The 22068-nt window shown below is 37.6% G+C and overlaps 1 protein-coding gene across 1 annotated transcript in view; it reads right to left on the bottom strand.

Moving 5' to 3' along the window:
* The window catches only part of LOC124172500, a 47204-nt gene that overhangs the window by 22997 nt on the left and 2139 nt on the right, over window positions 1-22068 (bottom strand). The window contains exons 3-4 of the mRNA XM_046551940.1: window positions 15638-15805; window positions 9184-9306 (exon numbers count right to left, since the gene is read on the bottom strand). Coding sequence (XP_046407896.1) covers window positions 9184-9306; window positions 15638-15805 — 291 coding nt within the window. The remainder of the gene's footprint in view (window positions 1-9183; window positions 9307-15637; window positions 15806-22068) is intronic.

Here is a 22068-nt window from a genome sequence, read left to right as displayed (position 1 = left end):
TTCGGCGTCCATATGGTTGGAGGTTACTTACGTATTGCTTCATTAATTCACGAAGGGGTGGGTTGGGGCAGTTAATTTATTTTTGTTTTGATAGCCGAGAGTTGTGGCTACAATAATATAACTATATAAGAGCAACACAGCAGTGCTATATAACTTAATGATGTTCGTATTTTTATTTTTGAATAAAAGTTGTGCAATTTATTGGTTAATATTTATATTAATAATAATTTTAATTTTGTTTCAATGTTATGGTAAAGCAACATCTTTTAATCTATGCACATTGCTGCGTTGATTACATTTTTTAAATTTTAAATTTAGCCAATTGGGTAGCTGAGGAGGAGCCTAGAAGATGAGGGTATTTCGAAGCGAGAGGGAGGCTATGTATTCCAGCAGCGCATCGGCCACTTTGAAAGTGATTTTTATGAAGAGGTGCACACTTACCTGCTTCTGGAACTTATTTCTCAGCAGCTCAAATAAGTGTATTCCCAACCATATAAAAAGAAATCATAACCCCGAACTTTTATTTTTCTAATTATGGCCACCTTTTATAGATTTGGCCCCAGTGTGCGGCGGTACGCCGTCTACGGCGTGAAATACAGGCAGTGCTACATTGCAGCCGCTTTCTGACGAAACGACTTTTCGCCGGCCGCCGCTCGCGTCACGACGCCGTGAACTTCAGGCCGCTTTGAGACGAGGCCACTCTGCCACGCTGTGGGCCGTACCGTGAATAGCGGCTGGGTCCAAGCCAGCGGACGTGTTTAAGTCAACTAAATTGTTACATTAGACCCACACTCAAGGTTTTCCTGCAACAAGTTATCCAATAACGCTGTCTAATGCGTCGCGGTAAGTCACCGAAATTACTGCTTGGCACTGACGCGTACCGGGCGCGTGAGCTTGTATTTCCCCTCTTCCGCGGCCGCATTGAATTTCTTTCCGCACATTTTTCATTCATAATATCTAATTCTTCAGGTGAGAAAGCGCCTCATTCTAAACATTTCAGGATTGATGCATGGGAATCGAAGAGAGAGGCTGTGATAAATTTAACAGCCAATTCTGGCGGAGAAATCACTACAGTGCGCGATTTTACGCGGATGCGATATGTGCGAGACTAAACGAGTTAATTGACCTTAGAATCGTAATGAGATAGAGCAAATAAACGCCCATAAACGGTATTGTGGATTATAATTTCACAGTGAAGTGAATGAAAAAAACTAAATTTCTTAGTATGTACATATTTCACTCAATTTGCTTCTAAAAATATAATTTTGTAATTACTGCATTTGCAAGGTCTAAAATCACATTTTTTCAACAACAATGTCTTTGAACATGAACCATTGATGTGGGATGTGTTTTGAGAGTACAGTAGATTCCGTTTATTGGGTCCACCGGTTACTTGCAGCAGCCGCTTAATATGGGCAGATCTTGAAGAACAGAACCCAATAGAGGAATATCCACGAGTATTCTCCGCTTAATTGGGACAGCATGCCACTTTATTGGGCCATGAGTCGGTGACATAGACTCTATACTAGGGCGACAACATTGTATGACTAAGCAAGTGTGTAGGGTGCGTTTGGGGGACAGCAATTGGCTATAAACCGTGCTGGCCCAGGGTTATCCGCCCCTCCTATTGTGCCGTCATTGGGCAACTCTCCCCGTCCAAATTATACGCAAGGAATCGAGGAGTACGGTTACCCTGCAGAATGCAACACTACACTGCACGTATGCGCTAACTCACGATCGTGACGAACTGATCTACCAAGGCGTGCAACGCATCCGGAGCCGAAAAATAGCTCCCCGCGGTGACGAAGAACATGCGAAACGCTGAACAGTTCCTAAATTCACACAGGGTTCAATGACACTTTGTTCAGATTGTGCCCACTGTGATAGTTTCCTAACGCCACACTGCATGGCACCGTCCAAATTCGAAATTTGAAAATTTAGAATGCTCGAATCTCTGAAAATTCGTTAATCGAATGTGCGTAGGAAGAGGACTAAATGTACGTGGAATTCACGAGCGGTTATGAGTGGGTCACCATGACTCCACAGGAATGTAGCGTGTGAACTGAATAAAGAACCATAATTGACGCTATTGGGCACAGCACACGAGAAGAACTTAAACGTGGCGCTATTATTAAAACTTAGCGTAGTGAATATCCACCTAAATGCCGTTGTTTATGCGTAGAACTTAGTAATAAAGTTCCTATTATAACTTCCGGGACCGGGGCTGAGGTTTGTAATTTCGTAAAAACGAGAATAAATAAACGTAATAAAGTTTCTTTTGACTATAGCTCGGGTAGGCCTTTTCGCCAGGACCAACAATTTGCTTCGTAATAACGAGAACTTCGTAATAACGTTGCTCGTATTAACGAGAGTCTACTGTATATTTTTTCTTATTTACTATTAGGTATGCTCTCATATGGACCGTCTCAAAATAGCCATAATTAATGGTTAACGTGAAAATTACTGCACATTTAAATGTAAAATTAAAAAATAAGCATGAAACAATTATTGCTGAAAATTTCATTCCATGTACGTAATCACGGCTGCATAAATGGTCTCTAGTTGTCTCTGTACGACTTGTGGAGGTAGTTTGGCCATCTCACGGGTATCCCCTTGGTCTCATAAGTGGAGGTTTTACGAGATAAAGAGATTCACTACAAAGAGGTTTGCAGACAAATTTATTTGTAAATATGATGGGACCGAAGGGGTGGCATGAAATATAGAGGTTTATGATTTAAGGACGTCCACTACACAGACATTTTACTGTAGAAATGTCTTCAACACACGCACTGTCCTCATGGATTTCCCATTTCTTTTAACATGGAGCCAGCATTTGAAATATGTTGCGCCGACATTTTTACAATGCATTTACGCAAAAGCTACTGCTAATATTACTATTTTTATTATTGATATCATCTATTAATTATTCTAACAGTCCATGCAAAGTTTACAATTATGAATATTGTTGTTTCTAATTCCATTTTGCAATGGAAAATTCTGAGTATGCAGGGAAGGAAAAGGCAGCTTATTACCAAAATCATAGGTAGAGGTCCATGAAATTGGTTTTATTTTTTGCTAAAATTCGTTTTGAAATCATGTGATTTTGGTATCATAGAAAATCCTGGCAGTGTTATTATAATGCTACAAACAATTCCCACGTTTATAAGCGTTTTATTATTTTATGGTACACATTTCATGAATACTTATACTTTTATTAAGCTTTTTACATAACAATTAACACAATTTCGATGGTACAAAATTTCTGATAAAACTAAATGAAAAAATTGTTCAACTTATATTGGTTCAAGGTATATGAATGGGTCAAGTATGTAGTCTTGGTGAATATGATCAGCAAACCCCCACTAACCTCATATGTGTACACTTCGAGAGCCATTCCAGAATTTTTGGATGGTCAACTTTCTCTACACTAAATAAAGCCTTTAAAAATCCTTCTGTAATAGCAACCACAAGCTCCTCCTTTGCTTTCTTTGACTGAGTGACCGTGTGTTCAAACGATAGCTGTCGTTTTGAGGGGCCCCTATCTTTTGCATGTGTAAGTGTATCGCTACTGATGTGCTTTACAAAGTCACATCATTCAAATTAAAATCTTTTACCACAAACTTTGCACAGTAATACTGTCTTTCACATAAAATCCTTCTCAGCTGAATTTACTTGCCCAGGTATGAACATTATCACTAGCATTTGGCATTTTAAAATTCCTATCCTTTGTTCAATATTTACAGCTGGAACTATGACAAAAAAACAGTCCAACCGTAAAACATAACCTCTTACGATGGTGTTTTCAAACTGAGTGCTGGGTAGCTATGGTATAACCATGGTACTGTATAACTTACAAACTGGCCAAAATGTTTCATGTCATGGGTTCCCTTTCGATACCCCTCACCAAGGTGTTGAGGGAAGGTAGGACAGCAGCTAGATACAACAAAATCGCTTATTTTTTATTACAGCTGTTGCCAATCAGTCTGGAAAGGCAGCGAAAGAAGCACATTTAACAAAACATTATCGGATTCAAAGAAACTTGAAAAATTATTTCCCGTTCATCGATCCTGAAACATCTAGAATGAGACGCTTTCTCACATGAAGAATTAGTTATTAGATTTGGCCAATGTCGAAATGATTTTTTTTGCATTGTAGCTCATTGGAGAGCCGAATATCCGACGATCCGTCCGCTAATTAGGAGAACCCCCACTCCTCCTATCCTTCCTTCCATTCCTCCAGTGCTAGCGCTTTGTCCTTTTAAATAACCACACATGTCTATGGTTGTCTTTAAACGAATCGAATCATGCAGTTGACGGCACGGCGCCCATTTCAATCCGGCCCGGCGCACAGTGGGGCCAAATGCTTAAAAGGTGGTCATATAATTATTAAATAACATGTAATGTGTTTGAAATTTCGAATATAAGTTTTCGATGCCGCTAATTTCAAATATGATATTAAAATATAAAGAAAATTTGAATTTTGCCAAAAAAATTGGAATTTTTGCTAAAATAAGACATTAATTGTTCCTTATATCCAGTAAAAAGGGGGGAATATTTTTAATTATATGAAATGCATTTCAAAGCTTTAAGGCAAACGATTAATAATTCTATGAATTATTTTAAATAAATATCATCATTTTATGGCTATTTTTAATTTTCAAACATTCTAAACGAATTAATTGCCGATATTGTTACATGTATCTTAATTTACACACTATAAGCATGTATACATGCTTATGTCTTAAAAATATATCCTCAAACATAATAAGGTAGCAAAGAAATTATTAACATTAATGTATAACAGTCAGTCTGCGTAGAATATGAACAGGCCCACGACCACTCACTTAAAAAAATGCAAACACTAACTATAATCCGTCTCTAATTCGTCCCATGAAAAAATTATCTAAGCACAAAACTGCATTATTGAATAAACCCACTTATTATTTTGAATATTAAATGAAAACTATTAACTTAAATGTCTTTATAAGAATATATAAAACGTTAACAAACACACACACACAAACACATTGCATATTATTATACAGTAGGTTTTCTACGTTGAATATGAAAAGAGCTGCGCACACAGGCTTATAAACGTAAACACAAATTTCAAGCAGACTTCGTTCCATCCAAAGAATTGTCTACCGATTCCGATGAAGATCCTGATTCTATCAGGTAGGATTTATACAAAATATTCATGGCTACGGATCATAAAACTGTCAGTGACTTGGACCGCATCACAATCTGACTTACAATAATCGAGTCGGAATGTAACATCAATCTCACGACCAAGTCCACTACAGTTTTTTCCTCGAGCACTTTCGGGTAAAATCTTCCCTGAATTTCCTCAACAATTTGTTGTACGCTTCCTGCGCTTCCTCTGACAATTTTCCGATTGGTAACAATGAATTTTGTATGGCATTCCTTTCGTGCCACAGTATTTAGGGTTAACATTGTTGGCATGCAAAACCAGTGATATAATTCAACAATAGCCGTGCTGTTTAGATAGAATACACTTTGCAGATATCTATATTTATTCTATAGCCAGAAGACAGCTTGTAAAACAGTATTAAATCTCTGAAGAAGCTCCAAATTGAGGCATGTTATATTGGCGGAAATTTCAGAGTTCTCGAGCTGTGTTGTCATCATTAATACTACCATACACCTACTTTGGCCGGTGTAAACTAAGCTCCTTTTTAAGTCCTCCTTCTTAGGCTCCTCCACCAATTTTTTAGCGTTTGTTTTGCATATCTGCCAGGTTTTAACTTAAATTCTGAAAGCCACTTGCAAGTAGCATTGGAAATTTCGAATCCATGCATGCAACGTGGTTAAACTGCATTAGGGATATCATTCTTTACTGGACGAGATATTATAGCATCAACTTTGTATATACTTTGTCTTGAGTCTTTGTTGCATCAATTTATTGCAAAAGAACTCATTTTGTTATGCTGATTATAAAGTAAGTGCTCCCCCTTGCGTGCAGCGAGTCAACGAGCTACGTGCTTCGGCGTCCAAACGGTTGGAGGTTACTTACGTATTTCTTCATTAATTCACGAAGGGGCGGGTTGGGGCAGTTAATTTTTTTTGTTTTGATAGCCGAGAGTTGTGACTACAGTAATATAACTATATAAGAGCACTACAGAGCACTGCTATATAACTTAATGATGTTCGTATTTTTATTTTTGAATAAAAGTTGTGCAATTTATTGGTTAATATTTATGTTAATAATAATTTTAATTTTGTTTCAATGTTATGGTAAAGCAACATCTTTTAATCTATGCACATTGCTGCGTTGATTACATTTTTTAAATTTTAAATTTAGCCAATTGGGTAGCTGAGGAGGAGCCTAGAAGATGAGGGTATTTCGAAGCGAGAGGGAGGCTATGTATTCCAGCAGCGCACGGGCCACTTTGAAAGTGATTTTTACGAAGAGGTGCACACTTACCTGCTTCTCGAACGTATTTCTCAGCAGCTCAAATAAGTGTATTCCCAACCATGTAAAAAGAAATCATAACCCCGAACTTTTATTTTTTTAATTATGGCCACCTTTTATAGATTTGGCCCCAGTGTGCGGCGGTACGCCGTCTACGGCGTGAAATACAGGCAGTGCTACATTGCGGCCGCTTTCTGACGAAACGACTTTTCGCCGGCCGCCGCTCGCGTCACGACGCCGTGAACTTCAGGCCGCTTTGAGACGAGGCCACTCTGCCACGCTGTGGGCCGTACCGTGAATAGCGGCCCGGTCCAAGCCAGCGGACGTGTTTAAGTCAACGAAATTGTTACATTAGACCCACACTCAAGGTTTTCCTGCAACAAGTTATCCAATAACGCTGTCTAATGCGTCGCGGTAAGTCACCGAAATTACTGCTTGGCACTGACGCGTACCGGGCGCGTGAGCTTGTATTTCCGCTCTTCCGCGGCCGCATTGAATTTCTTTCCGCACATTTTTCATTCATAATATCTAATTCTTCAGGTGAGAAAGCGCCTCATTCTAAACATTTCAGGATTGATGCATGGGAATCGAAGAGAGAGGCTGTGATAAATTTAACAGCCAATTCTATCGGAGAAATCACTACAGTGCGCGATTTTACGCGAATGCGATATGTGCGAGACTAAACGAGCCAATTGACCTTAGAATCGTAATGAGATAGAGCAAATGAACGCCGGCAGCGTTAGACAATGAAGGCTTAGGCTTTAATTGATTGTGTGATTTTTTTCGAATCCACCGAAAATCGCAATTGATGCGAAATTTCGTTTTTATTCACCGATTTCTCGTTATTTCGTGTTATTTCGCGTCTCGCAAAATTCACGGACCTCTAATCATAGGTTATAATGTCCATAATTTCCTCACCACAAAAAGAAAACCCAAATTTCAACATTCTCTCATTTATTTAAACACAAAAACAACCTTTCATTTATGTTATACACCCACTGTAACAAATCATTTATGTGATAAATCAGACATTGATGTCATTATTTTTTCATGTGGTATCAACAACTTATTATTCTAACAAGGCATTAAAAGCTTGTATCTATGAAAAAAAGCATACACTAATAGCCCTTACAAAACTGACATTGACCCATTCCCAACAAGATGAAAATTTACAGGAAAGTTAGGGATACTGCTCTAAGGAAATGCTGAGAAGTCCCCATCAATCACATGTGTAAAAAACATTTACTGAAGGTCAAAGGGTGAAAGAAATGTTTTTTTTTATTTTTGGCCAAACGGTTAGTTTTACAATAAAAATAGCTTAGACATAAACTGTAGACATGGTAATTATCTACAAAAATGTATGTTCACCTTTTCCTCTAAGATCAACCATTTCTGAAAATTCCATTCAAAAGTTAGCAGGAGCTATATTCTCCAAAATACGAATGACTTCACAGTTGTTGAACCTTATTGGAGGTGTTATATGAGAGAATTCTTCATTACGGAAGTACTTCATCAGTTTTACCAAAACGTGATAGAGTATAAAGCATGAGGATCTACATTAAAACTATTGGCACAATATTTTTACATGGTGTCCATCGCTAAAGAGTTTCCACCGTTTATGAGGTAGTGTATGGGACATGTTCATTTTTAAATGTGGCTTACCAAGTAAGCCTACCCCACAATCTGTCTAACTTGTAAATTGCTGCTTTTGTCACACAGTGACATTGTTTAAAAGCTTTAATAATTTTTTTAAATCGTTATAACCCTAGAATACTATGGTAATTTTTTGACCAAAATGTCTCCTTGAATTTATGAGACTTGTTGGGAATGTTCCACCCAGGAAGGACTTCGCGTCTCAGCAAAACTGTGCTAAACAAAGCAAGGGTATACTCACCAAGTCATTTGCGTACGATGAAAAAATGTAGAACTATATTATGAGCTGAAATAATAACAGAAAATCTCATTTGCAAAAGAGCCCTGGCCCAAGGGAAGATAGGGTCGTTCTGTGGCCTCACCTGGACCAGGTTAAACAAGACAGCTGTACTGTACATTTCATGTTTTATCAAGCAAGGGAAAACATTGTGCGTTTCAGCTGAGGGATAAAGATTGTGCGTTTCTGAGACTTGTTGGGAATGTTCCACCCAGGAATGGCATTGCATCACAGCAAAACTGCATCAAACAAAGCCAGAGTAAACTCACTATGTCATATGTTGCCTATGATGCAAAAATGTAGAACTACATCATCCTCAATAAAACATCAAGAAAATGTTGTTGACTATATGCCTACAATGTAAAAAAAGGGTTCCCAGCCTCACTACATTATGAAATTCACGTTTCTTCCAGATTTTCATGACCTAAATGTCATCAAACTCACAGTTTGTCGATAAGGCATTTTAAGCAGATGTATTGTTCATGTAACAACATCTGTCTATCTTAGTTCTACAATCAAGTTTGAGAGATTTCTAAGATTTTATGATGAAAATTACAGCTATTTCCGGGCTTTTTGTAAAACATCTCTTTTGTAAAAGAGCCCTGGCCCAGGGGAAGAGAGGGCCGCTTAGTGGCCACACCTGGGCCAGGTTAAACAATAAACAAGACCGCTGTACTGTACATTTTCATGCTTGATCAAGCAGGAGAAAACACTGTGCCTTTCAGCTGAGGGATGAGGATGAGTGTTGTTGGGAATGCTCCACCCAGGAATAAAATTGCATCACAGCAAAACTGCGCTAAACAAAGCCAGAGTATACTCACTATGTCATGTGTTGCCAGGGGATCTGAGGCATTGCTTGAAATCCCAGCAGCAGCATCCTCTGCATCCAGCACATGATAATTCCCTTCTGCAACATGGTCTTCTTCCTCCTCTTTCACATTAGACTTGAAGAAAATAATGGGTGTCAATCAATTAAGGAAATAATAATGATTATGATAAAATTTGGCAGGTGAAATAAAAAATATTTGGAAGTTGAAAGACGTCAGCATTCACCCACTGATAATCTCTGCGGAGGGAGTCTTGTCTAAAAGAGTCAAAAAAGAAGTCGAACACCTGGGAATTAAAAACAACTGATTAACCTCGGGCAAAAAGCTGTTTTACTACAGACCTGCCAGATCGTTAAAGGATTCCTGGGTCGGGCATGATCGGACAGTGTAGGATAGGGTGAATTCTCTTCCTTAACATCCGAGCTTAATCCTAATTTACCCTAAGGATAGGTGAATATTACCATCTGATATAACCAGCTGAGAAATTGCATAAACTTATAAATGTGAAAAATATTTATGTCTTTAGATAATAAAAATTGGTATTTTACTTGAGACCACTCAAGCTGGCAAGAAGACTAATTAGATTCTTGCGACTCTCTGATCAAACTCCAGAGAAAAAAATTTGAGCATCTGCACTATATAAGTATCCTTTCCACCAGGGAATGAAGAAAACCCATGTCAACTGTTAACTATTAAATAAACCAAATTATTGTGAGATCTATAAAATGAGGCTATCTACCAAATGTTTGGTTGTAGAGAAGGCATGCCTAAGTTTGTTGCTTTGTTTTGCTAAGGTACAAAGGCCAGCGTATATATTAAAAAGTGATGACCGCAGTGCAAGCGCTAAAAATATTAACTTTGATCCAAGGACACTAAGTCCTGATTGTTGTGGGATGAAAACTAGGTAGGCATTGATAATGAGAACTTTGAGTAAGATTAATAGAGGGAAGTTAGACAGCACCCTCTTCATTAACCTTTACCCTACTAAAGACAAAAATATGTGCCTGGATGTTACTTGACCCGGGACACAAAAGCCGCAAATTTTCGTCAGAGATTTTACTACGCAGGCAAACGAATACCGAATAAATACGTTTCCTAGCTCTCCCTCTTTTTTGATGGTCGTAAGCGTGCGATGCCTTTGTTTTGGGACCCAACACTGCAGGGCTTATGCCTGTTCTACACGCTCGGATCAGCTCATCCGGCTTAGCTCAGCCAAATCACTCCGTGGGAACCCATTCTTAACGAGAGGCTTAAAGTCGACCCCTCGCCATCTGATGGCAATAACTGAAAGCTTAAGAACACTTGAGAAACGGCGAGCACTGAAGCATTTTATGGAAAAATTTCTAGCAAAGCACATAATTACCGGATTTATTTTGGCAGATCAGTGTATTCCCGAGTTATTATATGCGGTTCTTCTACTGAAGGAGATGAATTTAGAATAATTGAGTTGATTTTTTGTCGGCTAGGGCGATAATACCTTCTCAGGTTTCGTTACAGATTAAGTAGAGAATTTTGAAATTTTTACATCGAAAAAATCCTAAATATATATTTGGTACATTATGACTCCGTTAATTAAATATTACGACTGTTTTGGATCATCAATGGAATGGTTATGAAAGTGACCGCGAGAAGATGGCAAGAACACTGACAAGAAGGCTACGATGGTAAAGGCTTTCAAATTTCTTGTTCACTGGGAACGTATTATAATATTCCAGTAAGGACGTTGGTCTCATCCACAATCCCATTTTGAGCTTTGCACCACTAACATTGTCATTTATGGGCTTAGTGAGAAGAACCACACTCAGAAGAAAACTGAACGCAACCAAATACACGCGCCATGTGAGAGAGAGTTGGTGACAACAGCGCAGCGCAACTTAAGCTGGGGGTCCCAGGCGAGATGATCCAACTCCCTCGGCTGAGCCGTGGCAACGTCTCTACACGGCAAGATCAGCCACCAGGACGGCTGATCCTAGGCGCTGAGCGGAGCGTGTAGAACAGGCATTGGGCTTTACCCTCAAAATCCAGGAGCAGTTACCCGGACACCTCGTCTTATATTACACATCTCAGCAGCAAGGGTGCGGTCATACAATTGTTTATCCAGTCATTTTGCAAAATAAATATTTGTTCCTTCCTCAAAAAATACAAACTAAGAATTGAACTGTATCAGTCTTTTGAGCAGCGTTTACAATTTTAAATGAAATTTCATGATAAATGTTAACTTATACAGTGAAACCTCGATCAATCGTTTTTCAGGGGGATGGAGGAAAAAAACGATGCAGGCGGGAAAGTGATTGATGGGGGAATTTTTGGCTAGGTTGCCGATGTCTCAGGAAACACATGATTTTGGTGCATAATTATGATATTCGTTTAAGGATTCAAACAAGATTTTAGTCAATTACTGGAATACTAGTACTTCATCAAGACACTTAGGTCATATTGTTGATTCGAATATCTCTTTCAATTATCCTAAAGGAACACACCACCTCGCTAAAAATGTTTGCTCTCCACTCGACATTTACACAACTATTATGGATTTCTGTCTGATGACCTCGCCAGCTTCGGTGGCGATGGGGTTAAGTCATAGCCTGCCAAACGTGAGGTCGCACGTTCAAGTCCCACCTGGGTAAGTTTCCCTTATGCAGGGCATGGTTGTTCGTGTACGCTTCATTGTTGAATTTGTTGAACACCTCGATTTAAAATGGCCTATGAGAGCTGTATTCTGAGGTTTGGAAAAAAATAAAAAAATGTAAAAATTCTCATCCAATGAATGCTATTTCCCGTAAATGTATTCACGAGAGCAATATGCATGTTATGCCTAAAACAACTGCTTTCGCCGGTGCAGTGATTGGTTGTGAGATGGATCACATAGGCCAAAAATAGTCAATTATTTGTAATGTTCCTGTCTAATAAATATATTATCCATGTAATTTAGGCAATGTGTAAAGCATGAACAACATTACGTTAATCGTCAGTAGCAATGCCCACCTGACTCTCGGCTTCATCCCACTTATTGTTATCACCAGGTAGCTCACTCTACCCCCACCCCTACTGTCATGCGCTAGTGGACAACCCAAGGTGTGCTGCAATATTCACGCGCTTTTATCCTGGATGCTTTACTTCATATTCAATTATTTTCCGACAATCTTTTAAAGTACTCACTTGTTTCTGCGGAAGGGCCATGGTCCGTAGACGGATAAAAATAAAACTAATAAAAATGAAACCTGACTTTGTCAAACCCACACGTAAAACACTCGCTAGTTTGAAGTCAACCCACCCTAGAAAGTATGGAACCACTCGTGCGAGGTGAAGTTCAGAACTGATGCTATCACATACGTCTTACACAGAACATACTGCAGAGGGTGAAGCATAAACATATGACTGCACCATGAAATTTCTTGTCCTAAAGAGAGGGCAACTTACACATTCTTTTCCAAATAACATAGTGCCAGATGAGTAAATGAATTCGGATTGTTAGCAGGAAGAAACAGAATATCCTGAGAAGGCATCCCTTCCTCAGTAACTCTGACAAGTGAGACTTATAGTACAACTCATAAATTGATAACTGATAATAGCCTGATATCCTGTTTTCTGAAAAAAATGCCGCATCAACTGCCGAGATACTCAGCTATGAGGACAGCGAGTTTTGCCAGAAATCACCAACTATGTATTTTTCCAACTATGTGTTTGGTATCATTCTTTTTTGAATTACATGAATATTACAAATATTTCAATCTAATAAAAGTGCAATACCAATCGCCGAAATTCATTGCTAGACACCTTCTGGGTTAATAGTTGAGTCAAGCAGCAGTTGACCTCCAGAAACTGGGAACTTTGAAGCAGGTAGGCTGAAAAAGGTCAGTGGGTGAGAACGGGGAGGGGAGGGCGTGAAACATGTTTTTATTGCTCTCATGTAACTTGATATTTTTTTCGAAGCTAAGGTCTTCACAATACAATCCCTGCGTGAGCTAGGACCGATTTTTATTTTGGATAAGAGGAAAGCGTTAGAGTGGGGGAGGTGAGTGCTGAATGGAGAGGGACAGCGGATCGTAGGAAATGCGCTACAAATGTTACTATCCCATGGCACTGAGTTTATCCCTATGGTAGTTTCATCTCCTGGGAAAGATTCTAACTAAGTGCCTGTCCTTATTAGCCATAAACAACACATGGTAAACACTTCCTCTCATTTTTGTCAAAGGATGGATGCGGGAAAGTTATACGACAGGACCACGATCTTCAAACAATCAATGCGGGAAAACGATACTTCGGGGAACGATGGATGCAGGAAAAAATTACATTGCCTTTATGGAACTTTTTTTGGGACCAGGATTGGCGAACGATGAATGCAGGAAAATGATCAAGGCAGGAACGATAGATCGGGGTTCCACTGTATCTCGATTTTCGTATATACATCAAAATGGAAATTGTTGCTGCATTAAATGCATTAATATTTACGGTAGAGCTTTGTTCAAAATTTGACGATTCTCAGAATAAAATGAGGAATTCAATTTGAAGTCTGCAATTTACGTTCTAGCAACAATTATCCATATAGCTAATTCATATAAACTAAGCATGATTGCCAATGCCGCTGATAAGGTTATTTACTCCAAAAGGAGGGAGCCCAACTACACTCAAGAGTCCAAGATATTGCAGAGTCCCCACTAGGAAGGGTCGAAAAAGGTTAGAGCTGAAAGTGTGTGATTATCCGTGAGACCTTTCTTAACTAATATCCTGCAAAAATGCTCCATATGCAGGGGACGGAAGAATATCTCGGGGCTCAGTGCAGCAGTCATGCTAAGGAGAGAACTCCATCGTCTCAAAATGGTCAAGAAGGCCCCATTCCATTCAGTATGAAATTTATTTATGTTGTCATTTAGGGTGCATTATACATATATGGTTTTCAAATGTGTGATTCATGGCAATGAGTTCAGTTTGATCCATTCATTCTCCATATTCGCAACAGAATACAATCAACTCCTGAAAAACTGTGTGGTTTTTAGCTGTTGATGGGTTGAATTCCAACAAATCTACCACGAAATTGTCTTCTACAATGACACTTAATACAACATTTAAACTTCAGTACTGTCATTTTAATTTATTCCTTCTCATGAGCAACTCAGCAAAGGCCCATGAAAGATAATTCTTTTCATCTTATTTTTTTAACAGTAGCAGAAATCCCTCTGTAAACATAATAAATTATGTTCATAATAAGTCTAATGGAAAGTGAGAGGAATACATCAGGCAGTGCAATTTTCACTTTTCTCATCATAGGCTGACTTTTCTAGGGCTATTTCACATCCATGAGCATAAATATAGTTGATATATACGGCACAGTGATTGAAATTCCAAGTAATTTTTATCTTTTGTAAAGCCGATAACTTCAATTGAGGTAAAGCAGAAAGATTGTTTAGAAAAAATGCAGAGCAACTTGAGACCAAGCCATGGCTTTGCTTGACAATACAGTTGAGACAGTACATCATAGGCCTACTCAATGAGATGCACAGCATTACTTTCACGAGATTAGCTCTGTTGTACAACTAAATTGACTTCACTTAAGTTAGTGGGAGTTAGGCATTTAGCCTCACATTGGTCAGAAGAATAAAGGCCATAAAATTGTGAGTGAATTTCCACAGAAGTGTATGTTTTTGTATTCAGGCAAACCCACTCTCGTCATACAACTTCGTTCAACTTTTTGTAGAAATTTGGCCCTTATTAGACAAGGTAGCCAGGCAACGTCGCCAGCAACGAAACTGGCTACTCAGCTTGTTCTGGGTCATTGATTCTTAAGGACCTCTTAGACTCAGCGATTGCTACATAAATTTTAAAAATCCCTTTCATTTACAAATTCGGTAAGGATTTATACCTGCCACTGCCAGATGACATTCAAGAACATACTTTTTTAAATCAATGAAACTGCTTCCACCCTAAATTAAAATTTTCATTAGAACAAAATAATGAAATTCCTTTCCTTTACATAATAAACAGAAGACTTCCTGAAAGAATTTCTACAGACTAATGGACAAAATCTTACAAATCTAACAGATTATCAAATTTTCAATCACATCTCCCTTTCTTGCACAAAGTATACACAGGAAAGCACCACGAGGGTAGTCAGCGGCATAGCCACACTTTGGCGACTGAGTGGCTACCGAGCCCCGTCGCCACTCCAGACGCCATTGGCCACCCATACTGGCGATGCTGAGTTGTAGCATACAGAGCTTATCACACTAGGTCACCAGTCCCAAGTCGCCCCTCAGTCAGATTGCATGACAAATATTTTTATCAATATGGAAAAAATTCTGGCTACATAACTGGCTACTAGATTTGGTAGCCAGTGCATCGCCAGCTACTGCCGCTGGCGACGTCGCCTGGCTACCTCGTCTAATAAGGGCCTTTGTAACACTGACAAGCATGCAGCTCAGGCTTCACTGTGGATGACAATTAAACTTACCAGCATATTGGCTTCGGGGAGTTGGCAGTCTGGCACAGGGATATATATTTCAGTCGTTTTGACAGCGCATGCGTTCTGTGAAGTGCCTAAAATCACATTTTGAATGCTGTCATTTGTCTCAGCAGAAAACCCCAACTCGTCATCTGCTGACCCCTCTTCTTTGATGCTCTACAGAGAAAGTAACAATGATAAACAACTCACCTCTCTCAAGGTCAACAAATAAGTGATTCTCTTAATCTAAACAGAACACCATTTGTGAAATCTAATCTATTCTATTAAATAGAAATTGAGTGGTGTCTATGTGTCACTAAATCTCTCAAAAACTATGCAAATGAGTGAAACAAAATTTGGCAGACAGATCCTTTTTGTACTAGGTTCACAATTATACTGCATGAAAACAGCATTGGAGCCATGGAAGGCCTTTAAGTTGGCACTTTCACTGTGAAATATGTTATGGCCCAGGGAGAGAATGTTGGGGGTTATGCAGAGATTCCTTCATCCTCTTTTTCACATTACTTAAAAATGGTATTATGGATTATAATTTTACAGTGAAGCGAATGAAAATAAACTTAATTTCTTAGTATGAATTTCACTCAATTTGCTTCTAAAAATATAATTTTGCAATTACTGCATTTGCAAGGTCAAAAATCACATTTTTCCAATAACAATGTCTTTGAACATGAACCATTGATGTGGGATGTGTTTTCAAAGTACAGTAGATTCCATTTAATGGGTCCACCGGTTACTTGGGGCAGATCTTGAAGAACAGATTCCAATAGAGGAATATCCCAGAGTATTCTCCGCTTAATTGGGACAGCATGCCCCTTTATTGGGCCATGAGTCGGTGACATAGACTCTATACTAGGGACGAAATTAAATTGTTTTGTTTTCAGAATACTATTTTTTATATTCTCCTCCTTTAATTTACTCTTATTTTTCACAAATATTCCTATTATTGCCCTATTTTGAAAGCTCTTGTTGTTATACTATCTGCAACAGGATAGGACTTTTCTTTAATAGGACTTATTGTTGGTAAAAGACTTTCATTCAGCGTCGCCCGAGGCTGTGAAAAATGTTATTAACTAAATTGTTATGATTTTTAAAAATTATCATAAATTAACTAAACTTGCTGATTTATTAATCAAATTAATAGTTTAATAAAATTATGTTGCATTATAAACATTCTTTAACCTTCTTTCTACCATTTCAAAGTTTTTTATGCCCATATACGAGAGAGTTCGCCTAATTGGGGCAGCCGCTTAATTGGGGCAAAGTGCACTAGTCCCAATATGTCCCAATTAACCGGAATCTACTGTATTTCTTTTGCTGTTGATGTCTTGTGCAAAATAAGACAATCAATAACAACTAATAAGTGGAGTTCTTATAGGATCCCTCAAGGCAGCTATTCTAGCTAATTTCAATATGAACTACCTCTTAGACTCAGTGATTGCTAAATTAATTTTTAAAATCCCTTTCATTTACAAATTCGTTAAGGATTTATATTTGCCACAGTCAGATGACATTCAAAAACATACTTTTTTGAATTAATGAAACTGCTTCCACCCTGAATAAACATTTTCATTAGAACATAATAATTAAATTAATTTCCCTTGCATGATAAACACAAGAATTCCTGAAAGAATTTCTACAGACTAGTGGATAAAATCGTATTAATCTAACAGATTTTCAATTTTTCATTCACATCTCCCTTTCTTGCACAAAGTATACATAGGAAAGCACCAAATTTTGAAGCTATAAATTCAGATGAAAAAAATATTTACCAAAGAAACTTGCTAACAGTCAGGATAAACTAGAAAAGGGGTCATTCCATGTCAGTTCATCCAGGCATGACACCCACCGACTCGGATTCTGATGAAACTTGCCAATTTTCATCCTTCCATGCAGGAATGAAACAGTGTAAAATATTTCTTGGCTATCTCTAATAGTTTTTTTTTCACGACCATTTGAAGTTTGGGTGAAACTGCAGTTTTTCAATGAATGCGGTCTCCAGAGGCACTTGTACCTCCAGAGGGAAATAATTTGTCTCAGCCATAGTTTTCATCAGATTCTTATGAAAATTTGTAGGTTTACTATAGAAGTCATGAGAATTCCAAAATCTAATTGAAAAATATCCTAAGGAATATTGGAAATTCTCTAAACTCGTATGTTTCATAAGATTTTAGAAAATTTTGCGTCAAAAACATGGTTCTATAAAACATCAAATTTTTACCTGAGGCAATATCTGAATCAAGCTAAATTATTTTTTCTAATATTCCTTAAGGTATGACCCACCACCTGTAAAAATAAAATTCATGGCTTTTTGCTTGCTTTGTTGCTAAAAAAAATTTTATGCAAAAAAAATCCCTTTTCACGACTCTGGTCGTCAGTGTTGGGTCCTCCTTCAAGTGTGATGAAATGCTTGTGTTAACTGTTTTCTATATCCAAGAAAATATTTACAACATGTATCTAGTGCATAATACATTCAAAAATTAAAACATTTTTTATGTGCAGGTTGTTTTTCTCCCGATAAGAAAAATATATTTTTGAAATAGAATATTTTAAGGAATTCATAGCACTTACCCATCATTGCTGGGGAAAACTTGATTGTTGCTATATAAAACACATCAAAATACAGGATGCATGTCAATACAAGTTAACTTTCTCCATTTTGTATTGACAAAAAACTTCACGAATGTGTTTTACTTCATTAATGTTGCACAACTTATAAATGAACAATCACAATATATCGTCACTTTTGTCTGTGCATCAGTTTGTAGTTAAATAGGATAGTATCCAAGGTCTTCAATGAGGCCTATCTCTGAGAAAGCTAATATTTCAGTTACACTAGAGTTACATTTTTTTTTCCAGTAGTGGTAATTCCAAGTTTTCCTATTAAATCCAACAGCCGTCGGTTCACACATTCATTATCTTTCTCGGAGAAGTAATACATTCGTCCTGAGCCTCTTGTGGTAGGAGTTTCCACATAACATATGACATTATTTACAGGAACATTGCAAATATATTCTTTCTCGTTTGGCCAGTAAAATGATAAAGAATTTCACTTTTATATCACATGGATCAACATCCTTTGACATAAGTAGCCCAAAAAACCAGTGATTGTCATACAAGCAGGCCACAAAAGAATTAGTACAAGTTTTTGTCAAAATTTCTTCCCAACTTGGCTTTATCACAAAGTTGTGGACAGAACTGTATGTGGTATCAAAGCTAATTTTTTTGTCACAATAATGTATAGAAGAATGGTAGCTATGAGTACCTGGGATTGTTTTTACAAGGTACCAGTGAGTTTCTAATTGTTGCCAAATCATTGATAATTGTTCTTTTTTTAAAACGTAAAATGAAATTTTATCCACTTTGTACTTGCAGAACTCAAACACCTTTTCAATGGAAGTCATTGTATTACCCAGATCCCGCTGAAGGCTTTCTCTTGTAAGAATGCACTTAACTGTTCCACCTATCCCATCACATGGAGATATCCCATGACTAGTTGAAAAAAAAAGACCAAGAAGCATGCAAGTCAAAGTCCAGGTGATGATGGCACAGGTTTATAAAGTTTTTACTGTTCTTATATTGGCCAGCACAACCATCACTGAAATATTGCACTTTAATTACTTCAAGGAACTTTTCCTTTAAAAACTGAGTGACTATTTTTTGCGTTTCAAATACGAAAGCTACATCATGTTCTAGATGGTCACAAAATACACACAAACTTGACACACAGAGATCTTTCTTCAGCTGTCCACAAGTATAAATTACTACTGGATGTAGGGAACAACCATCCTGATTCCAGTGATGACCCTGAACCTCATCTTGTACCACATAATGGTAGTTTTCACTGAAATCCAGCAAAACAATGGCTTCATCTGGCTGTAGGTTATTTTTTTAGTTCTATTAGGTATCTCGCCTGGGATTTGTTTATGAAGGAATGTGGGAGAAGTTTTTCGAGATTGTTCACCAGACTATTGATGTATTCATCCAGAGTCACTGTTAACGTAATTTATTGGGTCTGATCTGTTGTCACCCATTGTATGTCACTGGATCTTCAGGGTCCCATTCCTCAAATTTACTTTTCAGATGCTCCTTCAGTTTTGTCAGACATACATTCTGAACAGTGCCGTAACATGCAATCCCTGTTATCTTTGGAACATACCAAGTAGTCAAATAGGTTGATGTAGGTCTCCTCTATAGAGCATCCGTGGAGAAGAAGTGATGCATTCTGATGGATAGCACAGACACACACAGAATGGGTTGCAGAGGAGCCTGCCAACACGCACCATTTAGGCCGCAACCGACAGAATTTTGAAAACACTATTTTTACAAGTGGGAATTCAAATTAAAAAGCTGCATACAGCTCAATTAGGTTACTTAGAAGTAACCTCTTTTGCTTGTGGAAATTTTTGGACACACTCACCTTATCTTTCATTCCTGGCATAAGGCGTGAATACTCGTAATTTTGGTAGAATGTCTGAACTAAGTCCACTGCAGTTTGTTCTATGTTTTTGCCCCTCCTTGGATCTAGTATGGCTATGATGCCTTTCATTCCTAGAATTCCCTAGCATGCCGAATTGTATATTCACTTACATTAATTTCGGTGGCTACTTTTTTCATAATCCACGAAGTCGGAGCTAGTGTTAGTAGCTGAATAATCTCTCGCTGACTGCCTGCTGTCACCAGTTTTTCTTTTAGTAGCCCAACTAGCACATCCATATCACTCGCTTTATCAAGAACTTCTGAATCATGCTCTGGAAGGAAATATGTATCCAGTACTTTGAAAACCTTTTTGTTCAAAGTAGAACAACAATCATGAGGTAAAAAACATTCGTGAAGTTTTTTGTCAATACAAAATGGAGAAAGTTAACTTGTATTGACATGCATCCTGTATTTTGATGTGTTTTATATAGCAACAATCAAGTTTTCCCCAGCAATGATGGGTAAGTGCTATGAATTCCTTAAAATATTCTATTTCAAAAATATATTTTTCTTATCGGGAGAAAAACAACCTGCACATAAAAAATGTTTTAATTTTTGAATGTATTATGCACTAGATACATGTTGTAAATATTTTCTTGGATATAGAAAACAGTTAACACAAGCATTTCATCACACTTGAAGGAGGACCCAACACTGACGACCAGAGTCGTGAAAAGGGATTTTTTTTGCATAAAATTTTTTTTAGCAACAAAGCAAGCAAAAAGCCATGAATTTTATTTTTACAGGTGGTGGGTCATACCTTAAGGAATATTAGAAAAAATAATTTAGCTTGATTCAGATATTGCCTCAGGTAAAAATTTGATGTTTTATAGAACCATGTTTTTGACGCAAAATTTTCTAAAATCTTATGAAACATACGAGTTTAGAGAATTTCCAATATTCCTTAGGATATTTTTCAATTAGATTTTGGAATTATCATGACTTCTATAGTAAACCTGCAAATTTTCATAAGAATCTGATGAAAACTATGGCTGAGACAAATTATTTCCCTCTGGAGGTACAAGTGCCTCTGGAGACCGCATTCATTGAAAAACTGCAGTTTCACCCAAACTTCAAATGGTCGTGAAAAAAAAACTATTAGAGATAGCCAAGAAATATTTTACACTGTTTCATTCCAGCATGGAAGGATGAAAATTGGCAAGTTTCATCAAAATCCGAGTCGGTGGGTGTCATGCCTGGATGAACTGACATGGAATGACCCAAAGACCAGTTTCATAAATCAATTATTCATTCCATTCTGTACTCTAAAAATATTTCTATCCCCATACGCTCCAAATAAGTTACACAAAATTGATTCATAAAGTAATACACAATCCCATTCTCCATACCCTAGAGTTATTTTCACCAAAAATTTATCTTCATTTAAAAATCAAAGTTAATTTAAGAAAAGATTAGGATAGACAGTGGTGGTGAATTTAAAAATGAGCTTCTCACAACATAGCGTAAGGAAAAAGTAATAATATTGGACTTCACCATTACATGTACTCCTCAATTGAATGGAAATAGCGAACGATTAAATCTTACGTTAATGAATAAAGCCAGAGCACTCAGTTTTGATGCTGAATGCAAAAAATACATGTGGGGTGAAGCAGTACAAATAGCAGCCTATCTGGCGAACAGAAGTCCAACCAAAGGAATGGCTCAAACCCATGCTGAGAACTAGGATAAAAAGAAACCTGACTGGAGAAATTTACACATTTTCGGCCAGAAAGTTTTTTCAAAAATAGTAAAACCACTAAAGAAATTGGATAATAGGAAAGAAGAAGCTATTCTAGTAGGTTATGCCTCAAATGGATATCAACTGTGGAACAAAAATGAAAGAAAAGTTTTTGTCACTAGAGATTTAAATTTTGCAAAGAGTTTTCCTATCTCTGCAAACAAACTAGAAGAAGAAATCAATACAGAGTTACGTGAAGAAAATG

This window comes from Ischnura elegans, assembly GCF_921293095.1.
Source record: "Ischnura elegans chromosome 13 unlocalized genomic scaffold, ioIscEleg1.1 SUPER_13_unloc_1, whole genome shotgun sequence".
Lineage (NCBI taxonomy): Eukaryota > Metazoa > Arthropoda > Insecta > Odonata > Coenagrionidae > Ischnura > Ischnura elegans.
The sequence above is the reverse complement of the archived record's forward strand: the minus strand, read 5'-3'. Positions and strand labels throughout refer to the sequence as shown.